General features: G+C 37.4%; 1 protein-coding gene across 1 annotated transcript in view; it reads right to left on the reverse strand.

Annotated features, from left to right (window-relative positions):
- Positions 1-5657: 5657 nt before the first annotated feature.
- Positions 5658-18649, reverse strand: part of LOC101862411 (SEC14-like protein 1) — a gene marked incomplete in the record, with an annotated part of 47251 nt that continues 34259 nt past the window's right edge. The window contains 1 exon segment of the mRNA XM_013082139.2: positions 5658-12741. Coding sequence (XP_012937593.1) covers positions 12717-12741 — 25 coding nt within the window.

Below are 18649 nucleotides of genomic sequence, written 5' to 3' on the forward strand. Positions count from 1 at the left end.
AAAAAAATGTGAGGAAAGGGAGGCGAATGGGAAGGGACCTTAAGCGACAGAGTGGATTCGCCCTCCTCCCCTCATCCTTTTCTTATTGCTCTGTGAAGCTGATGTTGCTGCATTAGTTAAAACTAGGATGTCAAATTTCACGTTGATATTAGGTTCCTAGAATCAATGAACTCCGAGAAACATTTACTTTTTGCAAATATCATTATTTAGTGGATGTTCTTAGAAATGACGATTTTAAAAAAAAAATCTTATCTGAAAACGAAAGCTGTTGCATTCCAGCTTTTCCTCCAAAAGATTGGACCTTAAGTAAAAAAAACATTTTTTTAAAGTGATGCCAGACAACACCTAACAATACCACTATGTACCCAGTGAGAACGAGCGAGGCGAATGAAGGCGGATGAAATTTAAGGGCAGATCTCAGTTGACGATCCCTCACTTTTTTTGGCAGTATGGGAGAGTGAAGCGAAAGGAACGAAAGGCGAACCCACTGTAGCGCGCGCAGCACATTAAAATTTGTTGATTAAAAACAACATTCACCAAAAAAAAGGAGGCGGGGCGGATACCCCCCCCCCCCCCAAAAAAAAAAAAAAAAGTGGGGAAGGCGAATCCAGTGTTTGCACATTTGGAATTACAAAGTTCTATCTTACATTTTTGGTCGTTTCGAGTTACATAGACCATGAAGTCAGAAACCAAATCTCTATCAAAATCGTAAGATTATTCACAGTCACAGTCGTTATCAAGATATTCAAAGAATAATTTTTTTTAAAGCTTGACATGAAGTGAAACTCAAAATCTTTTGTCAGACTCAAAACTAGGTACTGAGCAGATATAACTTTGTAATTCTGAAGTAGCTACTGGTCTGCGATGAGGTCACAAGTTGAAATCCTGGTTGACTAAGTCTAAGGCCTTTTACACAAATTTTCTTCATTTTACCCTATTGAGAATGTAAGGTAAAAGCAATTGAAGATTTTGTCACTGTCAGTATTGTCTTTGATTTAGTCATATTTTACGGCACTTGCAACACAATCAGGTCATTTAAGTGCTAAAGATTCGAGGTGTAACAAGAAAGTAACATACACAACAACAGGAGGAGAAATAAGGACAATAGACGTACGCCAGAAAAGAACAAGCAAACCACACCAGAGCACCTGCTAACTACCCACTATCGTATATTGTATTCGAGTGCCTGTAAGAGTACTAATACAGATAGACTAGATGCCGATAGAGGCTACATGTACTTTTTTACAGGGACATTTCGAGTAATCTATTATCATTAGTAGCAGTACTAAACAAGTGTAAAGTAAAATACGAACACAGCATAGACTTCAGTCCAGAATAAAAACAAAAATCAGCATTGAGGACATAATATGATGAAGAAAAATCCTTGCAATTTTCTGGTGATCTTTATTGCAAACCCATACTGTCCAGACGGGAGAAGAAAACAATTAGAAATAAAACACAATTAATATGAAAACAAAACACTTCAACAAAACAAAAACCCATTCAAGTAACTGAAATAAGGGCTTCATGATATGCGAAAAATAAAATATATCAGTTCAAGTTCAAGTTCAACAAACAATTTAGAAATAAGGCTTTTAGCTTTATTGTAATACTTGATAATAATGTGATACAATAACGAGTTTGCAGTCTCCTTGGTTTCGTCTGAGGACATTCTCTTTCAATTCTGTCTTCAGTCTGTTCTGGTCTACAGAAAATGATCTACAAGGCAGACAACTACATAGCAGTAGATGCCACTAACCTTTTTTTAAATACCACTGCATACAATACACAGTTTACGACAATATTCAAAAACAATGCCAGTGGATTAATTAAGCACATATCTTAAACCTAAAGAAAAAAAAGACAGTACTCTTTAAATGCAAAAAAGACTACCTTGGCACGGGTACCAGCCCCATTTTCTCAAGAGTCTCACTAAGCACTAAGCTCAGACTTGCATGGACTATTAGTATTACCTACCTGATCAATAAAATTGAGATGCAAATTAAAGCCTTAATCAACTCAAACTAAGACTACACCAAAATGAAGAAGAATAAAAGAGGGAAGATCTAAAAAACGCAAACCAACCCCCCCAGATTCTGCAAAGGTAAAGAAATCTTCCAGGCCACCAGAGAAAGGGTTTTATATGAAAGTGTGTGTGTGGGGGGGGGGGGGGGGGGGGAAGAGATAATAATTATCACAATGACGACTAGGTCCAACTGGGTGAATGTTGTGGCGTTTTTACAGACAATTTCACCAACTGTCACCACCCCAGGAGGCTCTCAAGCCTTAGAAGCAAGTATATTTATAAGCACGTTCAAGATGATGTTTTTCTTCCCCTTTGAACATACAAGAAAGAGCTCAACATTGAAGGAGTAATGACTTGTTTAAGTCATTTCCAGACAAGGTTGAGGTGGCCAATTTGAGTGGCTGTTTCATCCTGGTGGGAATAATACGGCCAGCTGACTAGTGCTTCCGTCTTGAAATACTGAGTCAATAACATGCCTACACGTTCTTCTGGCAGAACATGTTCATACAATGTCTTTACTAAATATATGTTCAAGTTTTATAGAAGTAAAAAGTACAATTGAAATAGTGACAAAAATTAGAAAAAACCAGTACAATTAAAAAAAGACACTCACATAGGCCAGCATTTCCGAGCATGTTGTGTGAAAAATGGGAGCTTTGGAAATAATATTGTGATGAGAATTTGTTCTTATTTTATTCAAGAATGTGTGTGCCTATGCGAGTGTGTGTGTGTGTGTGTGTGTGTGTGTGTGTGTGTGTGTGTGTGTGTGTGTGTGTGTGCGCATGTCTGTGTCTGCGTGTGTGTCTGTGTGAGTGTGTATGTCTGTGTGTATACAATACATGTGAGTGAACATAGCAGAGTGAATACAAAGGTACTCAAACAATATTATACGAAATATATGCCCCTACTTGTCTCAGGTTCAGTAAACTTTGGTTTGTTTTGATGAGATAATGTAGCCCAATGAGCTTGTGAAATGTTGGTCTGAGCAGGAAGTGACAAAAAAAAGAAAGAAAAAAAAAAGGACTATGTTTGTGGAGGACTAGAGGGGTAAGAGTAACATTAGTAACAACAACTTGGAAACTGTACAATGTATCATGCCTAATCTCTCGTGGTAAACAACAAGAAACAACAGAAATCGTGCAGGATATCCGGCCATAAGAGGAGCATTCCTCGCAACAACACAGAACGCTTCTAGCGCATGTGTGCATCACTTGATCGTACTAAGGTTGTCAGCTTCATCCTGTGTTGCGATGTGACCTCAGTCACAAAGCCCAACCAAGAACCGTTGAGAATAAATCACAGAAAAGGGATTTCAACATACACACCCTATTTACTTGACTGATTCAGACACAACACACATAGGCCTACCACACTTCCTTACCACGAAACACATATCATACTTGACCAACCTATCCACACATGCCCCCCCCCAACCATGTATGATCGATTCAAACACACATCCCATAAAATGAATTACTGTATACACTCGCTTATGAGTGAATTTCTTTTTTAGATGAGGTCCAAAAGTATACTCCCTGAATTATAGAGCTAAAATCGGCCCCAACAAAGGAGAAGTAATGCCCAATACTACTTCTGATTAAATACAAATCTGGATATTAAGCCACATCATGATATCTTGCTTGGATTACCTGCCACTCCAGTCTTAGAGATTAAATCAATTTCAATGCAACAACAAACAATTCTCAAAAGTATAGATGCCTTATATTTCATGCATGACTATTATGTGATGTCATGCATGATGAACCCCTCCATCATGCCAGAAATTCATCCCCATATTATGTGCACAACTTACAAAATTAGGCCAATTTTGGACTCGAAGGTGTACCTTCCATATTATACACAAGGTCATGTTATAAGCGAGTATATACAGTAGTCGTAAAAACACTAGCACGCAAGAGTCCCCTGGCCTTCTCCAGCCTCTTCGGCAACGTGGATAACAGACACTTGCTCCTCAGGCACAGGTGGAAGTGGTAACATCTAAAGAAAAACTAATCACTTCCAAGTGTAAGCTACAAAAGTCTCACAACATCATCACTGTTGAGTGGTCAGCATAGAAGAAATGTAGTAAACATAAAACAAGTAGTCGTGAAAGAAGTAATATTGAGTTTCCAGCTGAAAAGAAAGAAAAATTTATTCTTTTTTGTTGTACACCTTGTTTTCAGGAAATGACAATAAATGTAGCCTACCATTACCAAAACTTTTACTTCCCCTTGACAAAAGGTAGATAATTTACAAGGTGGTCTGCATCAGCCCCAGCTGTCAAAGCCAAACTGGACAAAGTGAAAGGGATACAAAATCCCAGTATACATAAGACACTCAATAGACATTTCCTCTTTGGAATCTCCTCAATCTTTCTGTGTGTTGTGTGAAGAATTGTGTTTTGGCAAGTGTTTTACGGCGCTCACAGCTGCGAAAGGTCATATCAGCACTGGTGAAGAGTTATACTCCAACAGACACCTTCACACAGAAAGTGCAAAAGTTATCAACTCTACATTATCAGCAGAGATGCAACTTTTCTTCTTAAAAGTATACACCAAATATATATAATATAAATATATATGTGAAAAGTTCTAATCTCCAACTAGAAACTCTCTACACTTAAACTTATCCCTTTTTACTCTTTTCAGCTGCACAACATTGGTATGGGAAAAACCACTAGGCAATAAAATACAGGATTAAATGCATGCTGATTATATCAAAGAAAAAATATGCCCTTTGCTTACAAGCCCAGCTTGAAAGCATGGCAGGCAATGTATCAGTAATAACAATCACACGTCAAAAATGCATGAAAGATGTAGAAAACACAAGTCAGACCTCTTACAGCTGTGACTCAAAGTTTGGGAATCAAATGAATTTTAACTGTACAAGACAAAATTCTTGGGTAAGTAATATCACGGACTCACCGACAGAATTTTCAAAATTGAAAAAAAATTCTCAGACACTACTTGTAAACAAGTTTTGGCTTTGAGAAGACAACACTATTTAAGGTTTAAAAAAAAAAGGATATTCAAAACAAAAAGATCACATCTCCTTGTCTCCAGAAAATCACATAAAATCATCGAGAAAAACAATCATCATAGAGGATAGAAGAATTCCAACCAAAAACGCCAGATCACATAAAGATGTATTGCCAGTCTGAGGCAAAAAAGTCAGTGTTAGTTTTAGTTTTAAAAAGTTTTACACAAAAGAGTTATTTGTTATGATGGGTGTGATAAGGAAGTGATGTAAAATAAGGGTGTTAGCCTTCAGTTCTTAAACTCAAAGAAGTAAACAGTAGGTTAATTCACAAAGTGAAGGTAGTTGTTTTTTTCTTGGGTTTTTTTCTGAACGAGATATGAACTATCCAAACAATAAGTAAACAGGCAGTAAAAAGTTTATGTGTTCCTAGGAATTTACAAATCGGGGCGGTTGTGCGTTTTAACGATTGTATAATTGCACGGCAATCTTAAAATTGCCCTGACATTTTAACGATCGTATAATTGTATCATGCTTGTGAGTTCTTCAGTTTCATATATCTTAATTTTAATTTTCACATTTTTACACTTTTGAAAATACATGTGAATGTTCCTTGATGTGAGTAAAAGAAAAAAGATGGAAGTGAATTTTTAAAAAATAATTTCAAAAATACAAAATAAATTAGATGTAAATTCTACTTTGTGAACTTGAGTTTGATACCCAGCATTGTGTTATTCTTGTGGACTCTTCAGTTTCATATTTTAATTTTAATTTTCATATTTTTATACTTTTGAAAATATATGAATAAAGATGGAAGTGAATTTTTTTTTTTTTTTATTATTTCAAAAATATAAAATATGATTGCTGCACAATTATACAATCGTTAAAACGTGCAGCGTGCACTGATCGTTAAATTGTGTGAAACATATGTACTTAATTTCTTAACGTTAGATTCAGAACTGTTAAGTTTACTTTCATAAAGACTCAGAAAGCCAAAAAAAAACAACATAGAAGTATATAACCAGTCATCACTGACTAATGTTGAACAACCAGCTGTTTGAATAAATTGAACAGTTACAAGAATACCAATGAATAGAAACCAAATCTTTTAACATAGCTTGTTTACTCTTTATCTCCGAGGGGGGTAAACCCACAATGCCGGGGCCCTTTTTTGGTACTAAATCTAAAAATGACAAAAACGTCACTAAATAGGTCATTAAATCTAAACTTGCGAACCTATTATGATAGTACTTCATCTAATGAATGAACTTCCGTTGAAAGAAACCTGTTTTCGGCAATTGCCGAAAAGTAATTTGATGTCGAAGTCGTCGAAAAGGAATGTGCCCAAGCCACTGTCAGCGGCTCACCGGCAAAACAGTTCTGACCACGAGCCGCTGGGGGAGATAAAGAGTTAATACATGTACTTGTTTATATGGTAATAAGAGATGAAAAAAATGTTGTTTTCACATTACTAACAATGTGATCACTACTCGCTTATTAGCTCGGCTAAAAATATGGCCACTCCCATACGGGCATATATGTGATGAGTGTAAACAGTGTTAAATATGTGGAAAACTAGACCTATTATTTCATTTACAATTTTGTTACCATGCATACACTGCTTGCACAGTATTGGGTCAACTCACCCTTTTAGGCAATCTAAAAATATTCATACCATATATCTATACACTGCCTTTTAAAAATGTGTCTTACTAGATTAATAAATGTCTTCTAAAATTATTGCCAGTGAATAGTACATCAACAACTAAATCCATTTGTCAACCAAACTTTATAAAAACAAAGTACTGAGAGGCACAGACAAAAAAAGTTGGACCTTAAACATGTCAACTTTGAAACAATAGGCAAAAGAAGCTGCCCTTGTGAAAGGTAACTAGGTGAGAAGCAGCAGCCTCATGCACTGAGCTGAACACACACAGAGAGGAATATCACGTGATCCAAAGGAATAAATTCATCACTCTGGCCATTGTGACAACCACTACAACATTTCTTGTTTTGTTTTAGTAGAGGTTTTACGGCGCTCGCAACTGCATAAGCTACAATATTTCTCCCTTGCCAAATACTTCAGTTTTCTCAAAATGCACCTGGTAGTTTAATGTATGTATCCCAGAGCCTGAGCAATACCAATACACCAATAGGCTGTAAAAACAAGTACTTCATTTAGTTGATTGTTCTCTATAAGAATTCTTGCAAAAGCCAAGAGTCTCTAATATCGAAAAGACTCAACTTCTCTGGACTGGTAATGTCATAAGAATGCCTGACCACAGAATCACAAAGGCAGCATTCTGTTCTGATCTGCCTTCAGGGAAGTGTTAAGTTAAGACATTTTTTTAAAAAGTGCTGTAAAGGCACCCTGAAAATGTCTCTGAAGGACTTCAGCATTAAGCCTTTGACATGGGAGAGCCAAGTTCCCGAAAGACTCAGTTAAAGAGCAACAAATCACATGAGGCTTCAAGAATAAGAAATGCTGAGGCCAAAAGAGAAGCTGGCAAACTGTGCATACCCACAAGTGGAAATTTAACTTTTAAATGCTCAAAATGAGGCAAACTCTTCTCCACCAGAATTTGTCTCATTGGCCGTAGCTTAAAGGGGCTCACAAGTCAGGTCTACGGCCTCGGGGACCGATTTTCACTCACTCTTGAGCGCTTTTTACTTTTGGTATTTTTGCAATCCCTCATTCAGTCTAGATTTTATTGACACTAGTCGCTGAGTGAGTAACATAAACAGAATTCAATTTCACTGGGTTTTATGTTGTGTACTAGCATTTTCTATGCTTAACCTTGTTTTTCTCAAAACACATTTTTTCACCACTTTTTGCTGGCATGTGCCGGGGGTTTTTTTCTCCACCATTTTTTTAAATTTCCCAACACAGAGACTTGAAATTTGGCATGTAGAGGGGAAAATAGTTTGTACTCATAGTGGGTTGGTTGATATTGTACATTTTGCTTTAGAATTGTTTTTACAATGTTTTTTCCATGCCAAAAATATTTTTTAAAGATCAAATTCAATATCCCAACTTTGAGAACAATTCTGGATACTTTCTAAGTATAGTATCAAAAATCAAAATAGCCAGCTGCAAACATCTACTGATTTGTGACCTTTTGCAAGTTACAGAATTTTAAAAAGTTAAAAACTATAGAAATGATGGAGAAAAAAAATGCAATCCAATTTTCAAGATGGCCACCGTTTCCATGGCAACGGCTTACGTAATCGAGTGTGCCAGCAGTTGAACATGAATCTTTTGTCTCATACTTACTGCCTGTGACAAAAGTTGTTTCAGTTTGTCTTTAGTAAAAATGTTGTCCCTTAAGCCACAAGTTATCTTTATTTTTTCTATTTTGATCAAGAATTATTCTCCTCTGCAGATGCATTGGAAATTATATATTGACAAATGAACTATCATTATTATAATTTATTACTATTACTATTATTATTAATATTATTATTATTATCATTATTATAGGAATTCAGGGGCATGAATGTAAGTGCATTAATAAAGATGAATTTAATGTGAGGATTCAACATGAAAAGAGGATTATGAGTGGAGTGGATGGAATGGGGTTTGAGAGAGCAAGCCTCGATAGTTGACAATGGGCACATTGGGATTACAAGAACTTCAATGAAGACTTATCCTTACGGAAAGTTTGCATGTACATCAACTGTGAACATTTGTACACATATCAACAGTGAACATAAATAAACTGGTTTGCATGGACTTGTGCTTTACTGGCCTCCCAAATTGTTCAACAAGTACAGGAGATGTTTACTACAAAATTGTTAGGTTCAACAAATTTCATCTATCATTCCTGGAGAAAAAAAAAAGACATCAGGAAAGTGACAATCTCATACACACATTTCAAGTAATTTGAAACATTTTCAATATCACATATAGTTGTACAAAGCCCTTTTACTCAACTCTGATTCTTACAGAGAGTGCTGGAAAATTCTGAAGGTAAAATAATGGAAAGTCTGAAATAAGAAGATCCTATCTTCTCAGATCATTCTTTCTTCCAAGCAGACACGACATACAACAATCAATGTTTCTTCCAAATAAACAGTACACATACACAAGCAAGTCACCATTAAGATGACTCAATGTATTACTTTTCAAGATTCATGAAAGAACTCTCTCACCACAGACAAAAAATACCTCTGATCCATCAAGAGGAAAAATGCATTTTTATTCTAAAAACAAATGTTAGCAGATCAGCAGTGCTGCATAAATCTATAACTGACCAAAAATTATAAAGATGTAGATACACATTGCATTTGAAAAAATGGTCCATAAACTGCGAAAATGGAAATGTACATAAGGGTGGATTTATCCTCCTGGGAGTGTTTTTTAAATTCAAATTCCTGGCTCATACATGCAGATGGACAGACAAAAATCAGCGTCCAACATAGCAACCAAGATGATGTTTTTGTTGCTTGCAACCTTTTTGCTATTTCTGCTAGGTGAAAATATATATGTGACCTCAATGGAGCAGTATCCTATTAGCTAAACAATATAAACAATCAAAGTTGTAAAAAGTGAATGCTCGCCAGTCTATGGGGGACACTTTAACTACTGCAAATGAAATTTAGCAATTGATTGGCTGGCTGTTCAATTGATCTTTTCAGAAAGTAATCATCAAAGTGCACACTGATATTAGCAGAAAAATAGACGTGAAGTGTTACCTCTCTGAAAATGGCGAACTGGTGAACCAATGTGTTAGTTTAAGTATATACTACATTCTCCATTACCTATAACATACATATATTTATATTATTGTACATATATCTGGGAATTGACTAGAAAGAAAAGAAACAATACAAATGCATTGATCAGTGGTCTGAGTGTCTTCAGTAAGGAATTCTACCAACTCATTTCACATAGAGGAGTATACCACAATAGGCCTACAGACTAGTAGCATTTTATCCTATTGAGATCCATTTGTAATATCTGAGGGTTATCACCAGGATGTTTACCGCTCACACACAGATCAACAGAGACCTATCGCTTGCATTCAAAATCTGTAAAGCACAGCTTCAAAACTTCCATCCTCTCAAGCTCTTTACTAACATTTACAACTACTCCCTTGGTGTTGATTCACATGATCAATTTTGTGCATAACACCAAGACCAATGTAATAGGCATGAAAGCAAAAAGAAAATTGGGAAAAATTATGAAATGTTCAGCATTGCAACATAGAGAATGACAAAAGATTGAATTGAAATCAAAGAAGACATATCTATGTGAAAGAGACTACATGGTTTTTGTAGTTGTACTCATACAGAGGCACCAACTGGCTAGAAAAAAAAATACTAAAATGTTCAGACACTGTATGAAAACATGCACATGGGGACTCAAAAATTGTGGATCATATTGCCTGATACAACTTGAGTCGCTCAACACTATTCTAAAATAAAATGCAATATCTAAACAATTTCAGAAATCTAAACTTCCAAATTTATCCACGGAATTGGCACCTCTGTATAAGACGAGAAGAATAAGTTCCTCTCTTAACTAGCCACAAACAAGCATGAGCAAACATTGGCTTGTCTCAAAGAACTTTTAGTGTCTTAAAGAACAAAATCACAACACCAAGTCAATATAAAGATGTTCACATAGTGCTCGCCGAAAGGGGGAACAGATCAAATTTTAAGGAAAAAAAGTTACAGCTGTGGTCTTCTAACTTTTCCAAAAATTACACATTCCCTCACATTTATTATAGAGCTCTACAGGCAACAAAAAATCTGCACAAAGAAAACTGAAGGAAGATTAAAATCTTTGGTCACTGGACAGATCCATATAAAGCAAGACCAAGGAGCAAAGAGGTCCTGAGTTTCAAACATGATCGTCAAAGGGATTTCATGGGAATGGAACATACAAAAAAGCTACAGGGGAGTAGTTCTTGTCTCTGAATTGAACATATACATACAGAAGCTGGGGTAAAGAAAGTTAAAGGGAAAAACAAAACAATCAGAAGTAGTTAAATGTCTATAAAAGTAATATCTAACTGATAAACATATCAATGTCTGAAAGAAAAAAAGCATGATCTAAACACAAGCAGTTGAAAAGAGGCCAAAATTTTTTCCTGAGTCCCAAATGGCTATCAACAGTAACCTTTTGCAGGGTAAACCAGAATGGTGGTGTGGTGTTCTCCAAGTAGGAGTGCGGTGTGTTATGTGTAGGAGTGCGGTGTGTTATGTGTAGGAGTGTGGTGTGCTCCGAGTTGGAGTTGGAGTGTGGTTAGCTCCACGCAGGAGTGTGGTGTGTTCTGAGCAGGAGAGTGGTGTGTTCCGAGCAGACCTATGAGCATGGTGTGATCTGAGCAGGAGTGTGATGTGCTCTGTGTAGGAGATGGTGTGTTCTTAGTAGGAATGTGGTTCCCCTAATAAAAGGTATAAGTATTGAAATCTGCAAGTTATCACATCCGACAGCATCATACACATGACCGCAGGGTCAGTAAGTAAATTTTGACTAATGTCGTTTGTCAACGTTTTTTACACTACTTCAATACAAATTAGATCACTTCATGAAAACGATGCCTCAATCCAGTTCAGGTCCAACCAGAACTAACTGGGGTACTACATCCTAGGAGAAAGATGGAGATATTTCACAAAATATTGTCCCCACAAGGGAACCAAACTTGCATCTTTCATTTGCAAGGTGGAGGTACAATAATTATCAGAATAAAGCTAAACTAATGAAATGACAAAACCAAAGTTTTCTGAAAAAATAAAAAATTATGGCATGATTCATGAAAACAAATTTCAACCAAAAAAAAACTTTGTTTAACATAAACAGTTTCGATTAACACAAACTGCGCACATAAACTTGTGGAAAATTTTGCGAAAAAGTGAAGACGGCTTAACTAGGGAGCGGGATAAAGAGTGCCCACCTCATAACTTGAAAGAGCAGAGGAATGTAGGACTAATATGATTAGAACAGTCAATTACTGGACAATTATAGTAGCTTCATCCAGACGGTCCATCATTATACTCGGATGAATCATTTACTAATAACAGTAATAAGAATGCAGAAATATTTCAATTGGGGGGAGGGGGAGAAGATAAAAGATAACCAAGAAAGGACTTTGGGTGGCAAGCAGCCTTTTTCCTGTTTGTTTTCACCGACATTTGAATTTAGAATTTAAAATGCTGCAAATTTTGTAGGAACGTCTAAATACAAAGTGCCAATTGGTAGGAATGAGCAGGGTTAAAAAAAACTAATTAATAAACCCCTGGGCATATATGTAAGAAAAAGTATATATTTACTATACGATCATAACACACACATTAACAGTAGTGAGGCTCTCATGATCAGAACAGATCATAGATGGTCACTCAAGTTAGGCAGTACATAGCCTCATATAAATATACCACCCAACACAGTCATAACATGCATTCATAGCTGGTTCAAAGTGTATTTTTTAAAATGTACTGGCATATCCAGTTTAATAAAGGACACACTAACCGCACTTCATTCAGATTCATAAAAAATATCTACTAGCCTTCCAACAACATACACAGATTAAAAAGTAAAGGTTATACAGAAAACCAACTAGTGCATTTGGTCAGGTGAGCGTGGTCATCTCCATAGGTAAGGGGTCATGGGTCAGGGAGCAAACAAGAAGAGGGAGCCAAGAGGCAGCCTGAGGAGGAACAATATTGCTTGTGTGAGACTCCGAGTCCTTGACCATCAACTTTCTGGTCATCTTGGGGGGACTGTAAGAGATCTGGAATTTAAAAAAAAAATTCTATTTCAGACCAAGATAATATAAAATATCACTAAAACTGTTACATGTTGGAACAACAGAGAAAAACATCAGCATGAGAGTGGACTGACAGACTGACAGACAGACTGACAGACAGAGAAGTGGGACTTAGCCCGTGGTGCACTCTCACCAATCATAGAAAGTTTAAAGATTAAGGACTGTAAACAACGCCATCAATGCCAATCTTCTCTCCTTGTATGCTTAATCAGTTACTTCAAAAGTAAGAGAAAGTCGAGGAGCATATTTTGTCTCAGCAAACTTACAAAACGTTTGAGTACAAAGAAGCACTTCACAGACAGTCTCCAAACTGTTCTGTTTCAGACAGTCTCCAAACTGTTCTGTTTCAGACAGTCTCCAAACTGTTCTGTTTCAGACAGTCTCCAAACTGTTCTGTTTCAGACAGTCTCCAAACTGTTCTGTTTCAGACAGTCTCCAAACTGTTCTGTTTCAGACAGTCTCCAAACTGTTCTGTTTCAGACAGTCTCCAAACTGTTCTGTTTCAGACAGTCTCCAAACTGTTCTGTTTCAGACAGTCTCTAAACTGTTCTGTTTCAGACAGTCTCTAAACTGTTCTGTTTCAGACAGTCTCCAAACTGTTCTGTTTCAGACAGTCTCTAAACTGTGCAGTTTTAGTTAATAAAAGCATATCAAACAGTCTCCCAGTTGTTCAGTTTTAGTCAATAAAAGCATATTGAACATCCAACTGTTCGTTTTCATTAAAGAAAAACACATCACACAATCTCCAGAACATTTCCTCACAAGTCTGACAAGTAGGCTAACCAATCATTGTAAACGTTGTTTTTTTTAAACAGTGAACCAATTATTTAGACATGAAGGATGAGGTTTAGTTCAACCCTGTTTGGGTTGAATTGGGTTGAGCTGGATATTTACAAAAACAGATACACCTGAAAAAAATATCTCCAACGAGACAGAATCAAATTGACAGCTTTGATGTCTTTTGGCATGAAGTATGCTAGGATTAAAACCACACTTTGCGCACGCACACACACACACACACACACACACACACACACACACACACACACACACACACACACACAGAGAGAGAGAGAGAGAGAGAGAGAGAGAGGGGGGGGGCCAGGAGGAGAAGAAGGAAAGACGAAGATGGGATAAGAGACAGAAAGAGCAAGACAGGGGAAACGAGGGGGACAAAGATGAAAAGAGAGAGGAAAAGGAAAGGACAGAGAGTGTGTATGAGAGAGAGAGAGAGAGAGAGAGAGAGAGAGAGAGAGAGAGAGACAGACAGACAGACAGACAGACAGACAGACAGACAGACAGAGAAAGAAAGAGAAAGAAGGTAAGAGAGAGACAGCAAGATGTCATGAGGGCAAACAGATGAAAAGGGGAACAATCTTGTATTAACAACATTTATCCTCTTCACTACTCTTTCCGAGAAGAAAAAAGAATCAGGTGCTGGAGGCTGAGAGCGATAAATAAAGGCTCCTTCTCAAATGCACCTCCTCCTTGTTTTTTAACTTTTTTTCTAAAAGTACAGGACCAGATAAAGTACATCTTGTATAATCTTGACCTTTTTTCTCAAGACATAATGTTGAGAATGACCCTGAAAAACAGACGAGAAGTCATCTGTTCTACATAACGTAGTGAACAACTATTGACCGCTCAAAAGATTCTTCCTAAAGGCTCCGATCATATTATAAGGAGCCTTATGTACAAGAGTAAGTCAGGGATGGAGCAGAAAGCCAAGTACATCACAGCTCTGCGGGGACACATATATACCTCACTTGGCCAGGGAGGAAGGAATTTTCAGGGCTTGTGACAAAACATGTTATATCTTAAATGTGAAAAGTATTTTCAAATCATTGTTTTCAGTGTTAAATGACAAAATATTCTAGACCACTAAAAACCACCTTGAGCTCAAAATCTAAATGGCAAAACGCTGGATTTCAAATATTGGAGATAACCCATTTTGTCACAAAGCCTTTCATTTGCCCTAACGTTTTCCTAAGCAACATAATATGAACAGAATATATTAACAAAAGAAGAACAATGATGCAGTGATGGAGCTGGGAAAAACCAAGACAGAAACAACAGGAGGTCAGTGAGAAGTTCAGCCTACAAGTTGCTTTCTCATAAGACCCACCGTTAGTAATTTCAACAATTAATTAGTTTCAGCTTAGTTTAAGGATCAACACCATTTTTAACATGACTCGACGGCAACACTTAGTACAAAAGGAAAACATGAAGATAAACATGCAAGAGAAAATGGGGTGGTTGGGGGGGGGGGGTGGAGGGGGGGGGGGCTGTTTTGAGCTAGCATGTCAAAACCAGCTGGACTATGTGGGCTACTGCTTTTTTCAAAAAAAAAAGGCCCCTCCCCCCCCCCCCCCCCCCCAGGCCCCACAAAATTAAGACCAGTTATGGTTGCAGAGATACGCGCTCTTTGATTTTCATGTTTTTCTTTAAATCAATTACTCCAGATATATTTTATGACTGATTTGAGTCTATGAGTGCAAGGGGCAGAGACATCTTGATGTTCGAGTGTCAAGAGTGTGAACCCTGATGGTTGCTGACACATTGATCTCCCACAAATATGACATTCTTTTTGTTTTTGCTCACTGAGCTGTGCTAGCAAGGAGCTAACTAAGCAGCGAACAAATGTGCACTCAAGACATACCACCCAACGGAGTCACTTGGAATTTGAGAAAAAGAGAAGCACATCCAAAAAAGTTTTAAAAAAACCAAAAACCAAGCTAAAACATAAAAAGACTATACACAGAAAAAAATAGTTGAAACAGTAACAGGTTATATACCAGTCGTGTTTTTATTCCAAGAGCACATGTGTTGAGAACAAAACAACTAAATGCACTACAACTCATGCAGGTTATTTACACAATATCTAGCAAACAGTCCCTCGTCCAAATGTCATTCAGCCAACCAAGTTCCCAATACTGAGTGTGAAGCAACCTAAGGCTCAGAAGTCATGTTTTATAAACCATGGCTGCTTTACACTCTACCTCATCTGCATGCCTGCCAACCCAATGTGGTAACAACACGAAAGCTTAGTCTCAATCTTAAAGATTTAATACCAAAACAAAATCCAAAATCAAGGTTAACCCTCGTCATGCGGAAGCCAGGTTTATGTAGCCCGATAAGCCTATTTCGGCACCTTGCCTACGTTCTGGTCCCGAATCAGTGTAGCCCCTGGCTCCGCGCACGCGCATCATCTTACGTGTCATTCGGGTCCCGAATCGAATCCCCATTCACGCAGGTCAAGTGTGTGTGCGTCAGTCTGCTTGAGTTTGTGTGTGTTTGTGGCCTTCTTCTAGAACTGCCTGCGTTGGTTCGTAATTGAGGTATACGTTTCATTCAAAACATGCCAAGTTGGTAGCTCTAGATGTTCGTCCAATGAAATTATAGAAGAAATTGACCCACTTAGCCATGAGGAGCTCGAAAGGATAGTCAGGAAACAAGACTTCCTTTTTTCTATACAAAATGTTTCAAATGAGCTTGATTTTGTATGAAATGATACTACCTGATAAAAAATAAGCTTGATAGTTATGAATACCATTATGCAGGTACAAAGAACAGTTTGAGTGTAAAACTTTCGGAAATTATCCCCTTTCGAACCTCAGGTCATTCTTAACAACAAGAACGTCCAGAAAGGTTATTCGAATGGGCGTAACTACTCGTAATGTCTTATCAGCTTGTGAGAGGGGATTATTCATGTGTTTGTAATACTATATAAATAGAAAGCTATGAAGGATAGAGCGTTATTTTCATCATCGCTTAACACACTCCCACGGTATTCATGGCGAAAAGACACGTTTTCCGGCGCTCGCGCTGTACACCAACAGTACACACTGAGTGACCCCGGCGGCCTGCCTGGCACGTCCGACGTAATCGGTTGCTGATAAGATTCGCATCTCGGCACAGACGCAGGACAAGAGTTAATATCAGAGAAAGTCAAGTTATGTCCAATATTACCTTCAATCCAAAATCAAAACTTTTTTTTGAAATTCAGTTTCAAGGCACTACTTTCCAAAGTATTTTATTTAAATGTAGAAAATTTTAGGCAGTCTTTATTGTGCCCCCCATCAACACGATTTAAATCACTTAGGAGGCCAGCTGAGAGAACCAAACCACACTGAGAGGGACATAATATCCCAACAGAAAGACCGTGATGCTTCATTAAAATTTTCCCCACTCGGGATTTGAACTCTGGTTGCTAGCCTATGACATCGAAGTGCTAAGCCGCTACATCACAGATGCAGTTAAGCATTTAATGCCTTACAGATTTGAAACTTGAAATGGAAAAATACATGCCATAGGAAACAGAAAAATGTAAATTCACACAAGCATTTGAAGTCAAATGGAAACATTAAGAATCCTTAACGCACTCAGAGACCACAATAGAAAGGAAAACAGATGGGTAGAGTGAGGAGAAAAGAATTCACAGCAAAAACTGCAATTGCCATCACTTCTCTCTAGACGGCAACTGTATGATTTATCTCACACTTTAAACTTTAAAAAATAATCTTTTGGCTTTCTCATACCTTTGACCTTCATAAAGCAACCATCTCCCTAAGGCAACTACTACCACTTTCCATCAAGCTCAGACCATGACAAAAAAAATATAATGGCCTGCATAAGGCAACCACTAATCTTTTATTGAGCTCAATATTTTTATACCTACAGCTGGCCACAATTCTGCTCTCAATAATGATGCATCTGACATCATCTTTGTTGGCTTTCTCTGCTGCATTCATCTTTTATGTGGACTTAAATATTCGGAGGGCATTTTGGTATTTCAAAGAATCCTAAGACACAATACACTTCTGTAAGATAAAACTTGTGTAAGATGGCTACAATTCAAAGCTAAAAAAAGATGGAGACCTTATTCATGTGTTATCAAAGGAAGAAAAGAGTATTTAGTTAGGAAGGCTGCAATGAATTTAAAAACTTTTCAACTCGTTAACATCATAATTATGGGAAAAAATATATGTTCCAAATCCTTTCAAGTCACTTCACGAGTAAACGGGAAAGACAAACCACATATCTGTTACTTTACTTTCACAAACAATGAGAGAATCACATACTACTCACCACTAACAGACAATCTACCATGGACAGACTCACAAATCTAATACTACACACAGACCTACACAAGATGAGTGCTTTTTTTGCAAACACAATTTTCAATATCTGAAGACAAACTAATAAGCAAGGGAAAAGAGAGAAAACATTGTGGACGATACTGATGATAATAAAAGTTGTGTTTCTAAGGCCCACTTGTCAACTGCATTTGATGTTTGCCCTTTCAGAACCCGATGAAAGAATGCCCTCTCATATTTCGTGAGACACATACGTGGATCTGTTGACATCACTTTCTGATATCCACAAGGAATATGGTCATATGTGCACAGGAATAAAAGTAATTGAAACATGCAAACAAACAAATGATGAAACAGTTGGGGGGGGGGGGGAACCAAGAAAGGAACAATCTATATTGAAACAATTAAACAAGTAAAAGTCTTGCATTCCTCACTCTCCCTCCTCCCACAAAAATAACATAAAAGCAAAACACACATCCCTCCCACAAGTCTATACACTGCTCCGCTATCCTGTGTACCACTGAGAGATTTTCAACTATCATAGCTGAGGCTGATCACTGAAGGTCACCTCAATTTGTGTGAATGTTCCTTGAAGGAACATTTATCTTTACTGTTTGCTATGACATGAAACACAGGCAGCTTGAAAAGCATCTAAAGTTTGGATGTACGAAGACGGCCAGATTACCTGATCGTGACTTAATGGAATGTTTAAACTTCTTATATTTTCTCTGACAGGAAATTCTAGTACTCATGACCTGCCTGGGATGAGGGGCAGT

This window comes from Aplysia californica, unplaced genomic scaffold (genome assembly GCF_000002075.1).
Source record: "Aplysia californica isolate F4 #8 unplaced genomic scaffold, AplCal3.0 scaffold00161, whole genome shotgun sequence".
NCBI classification, from domain to species: domain Eukaryota; kingdom Metazoa; phylum Mollusca; class Gastropoda; order Aplysiida; family Aplysiidae; genus Aplysia; species Aplysia californica.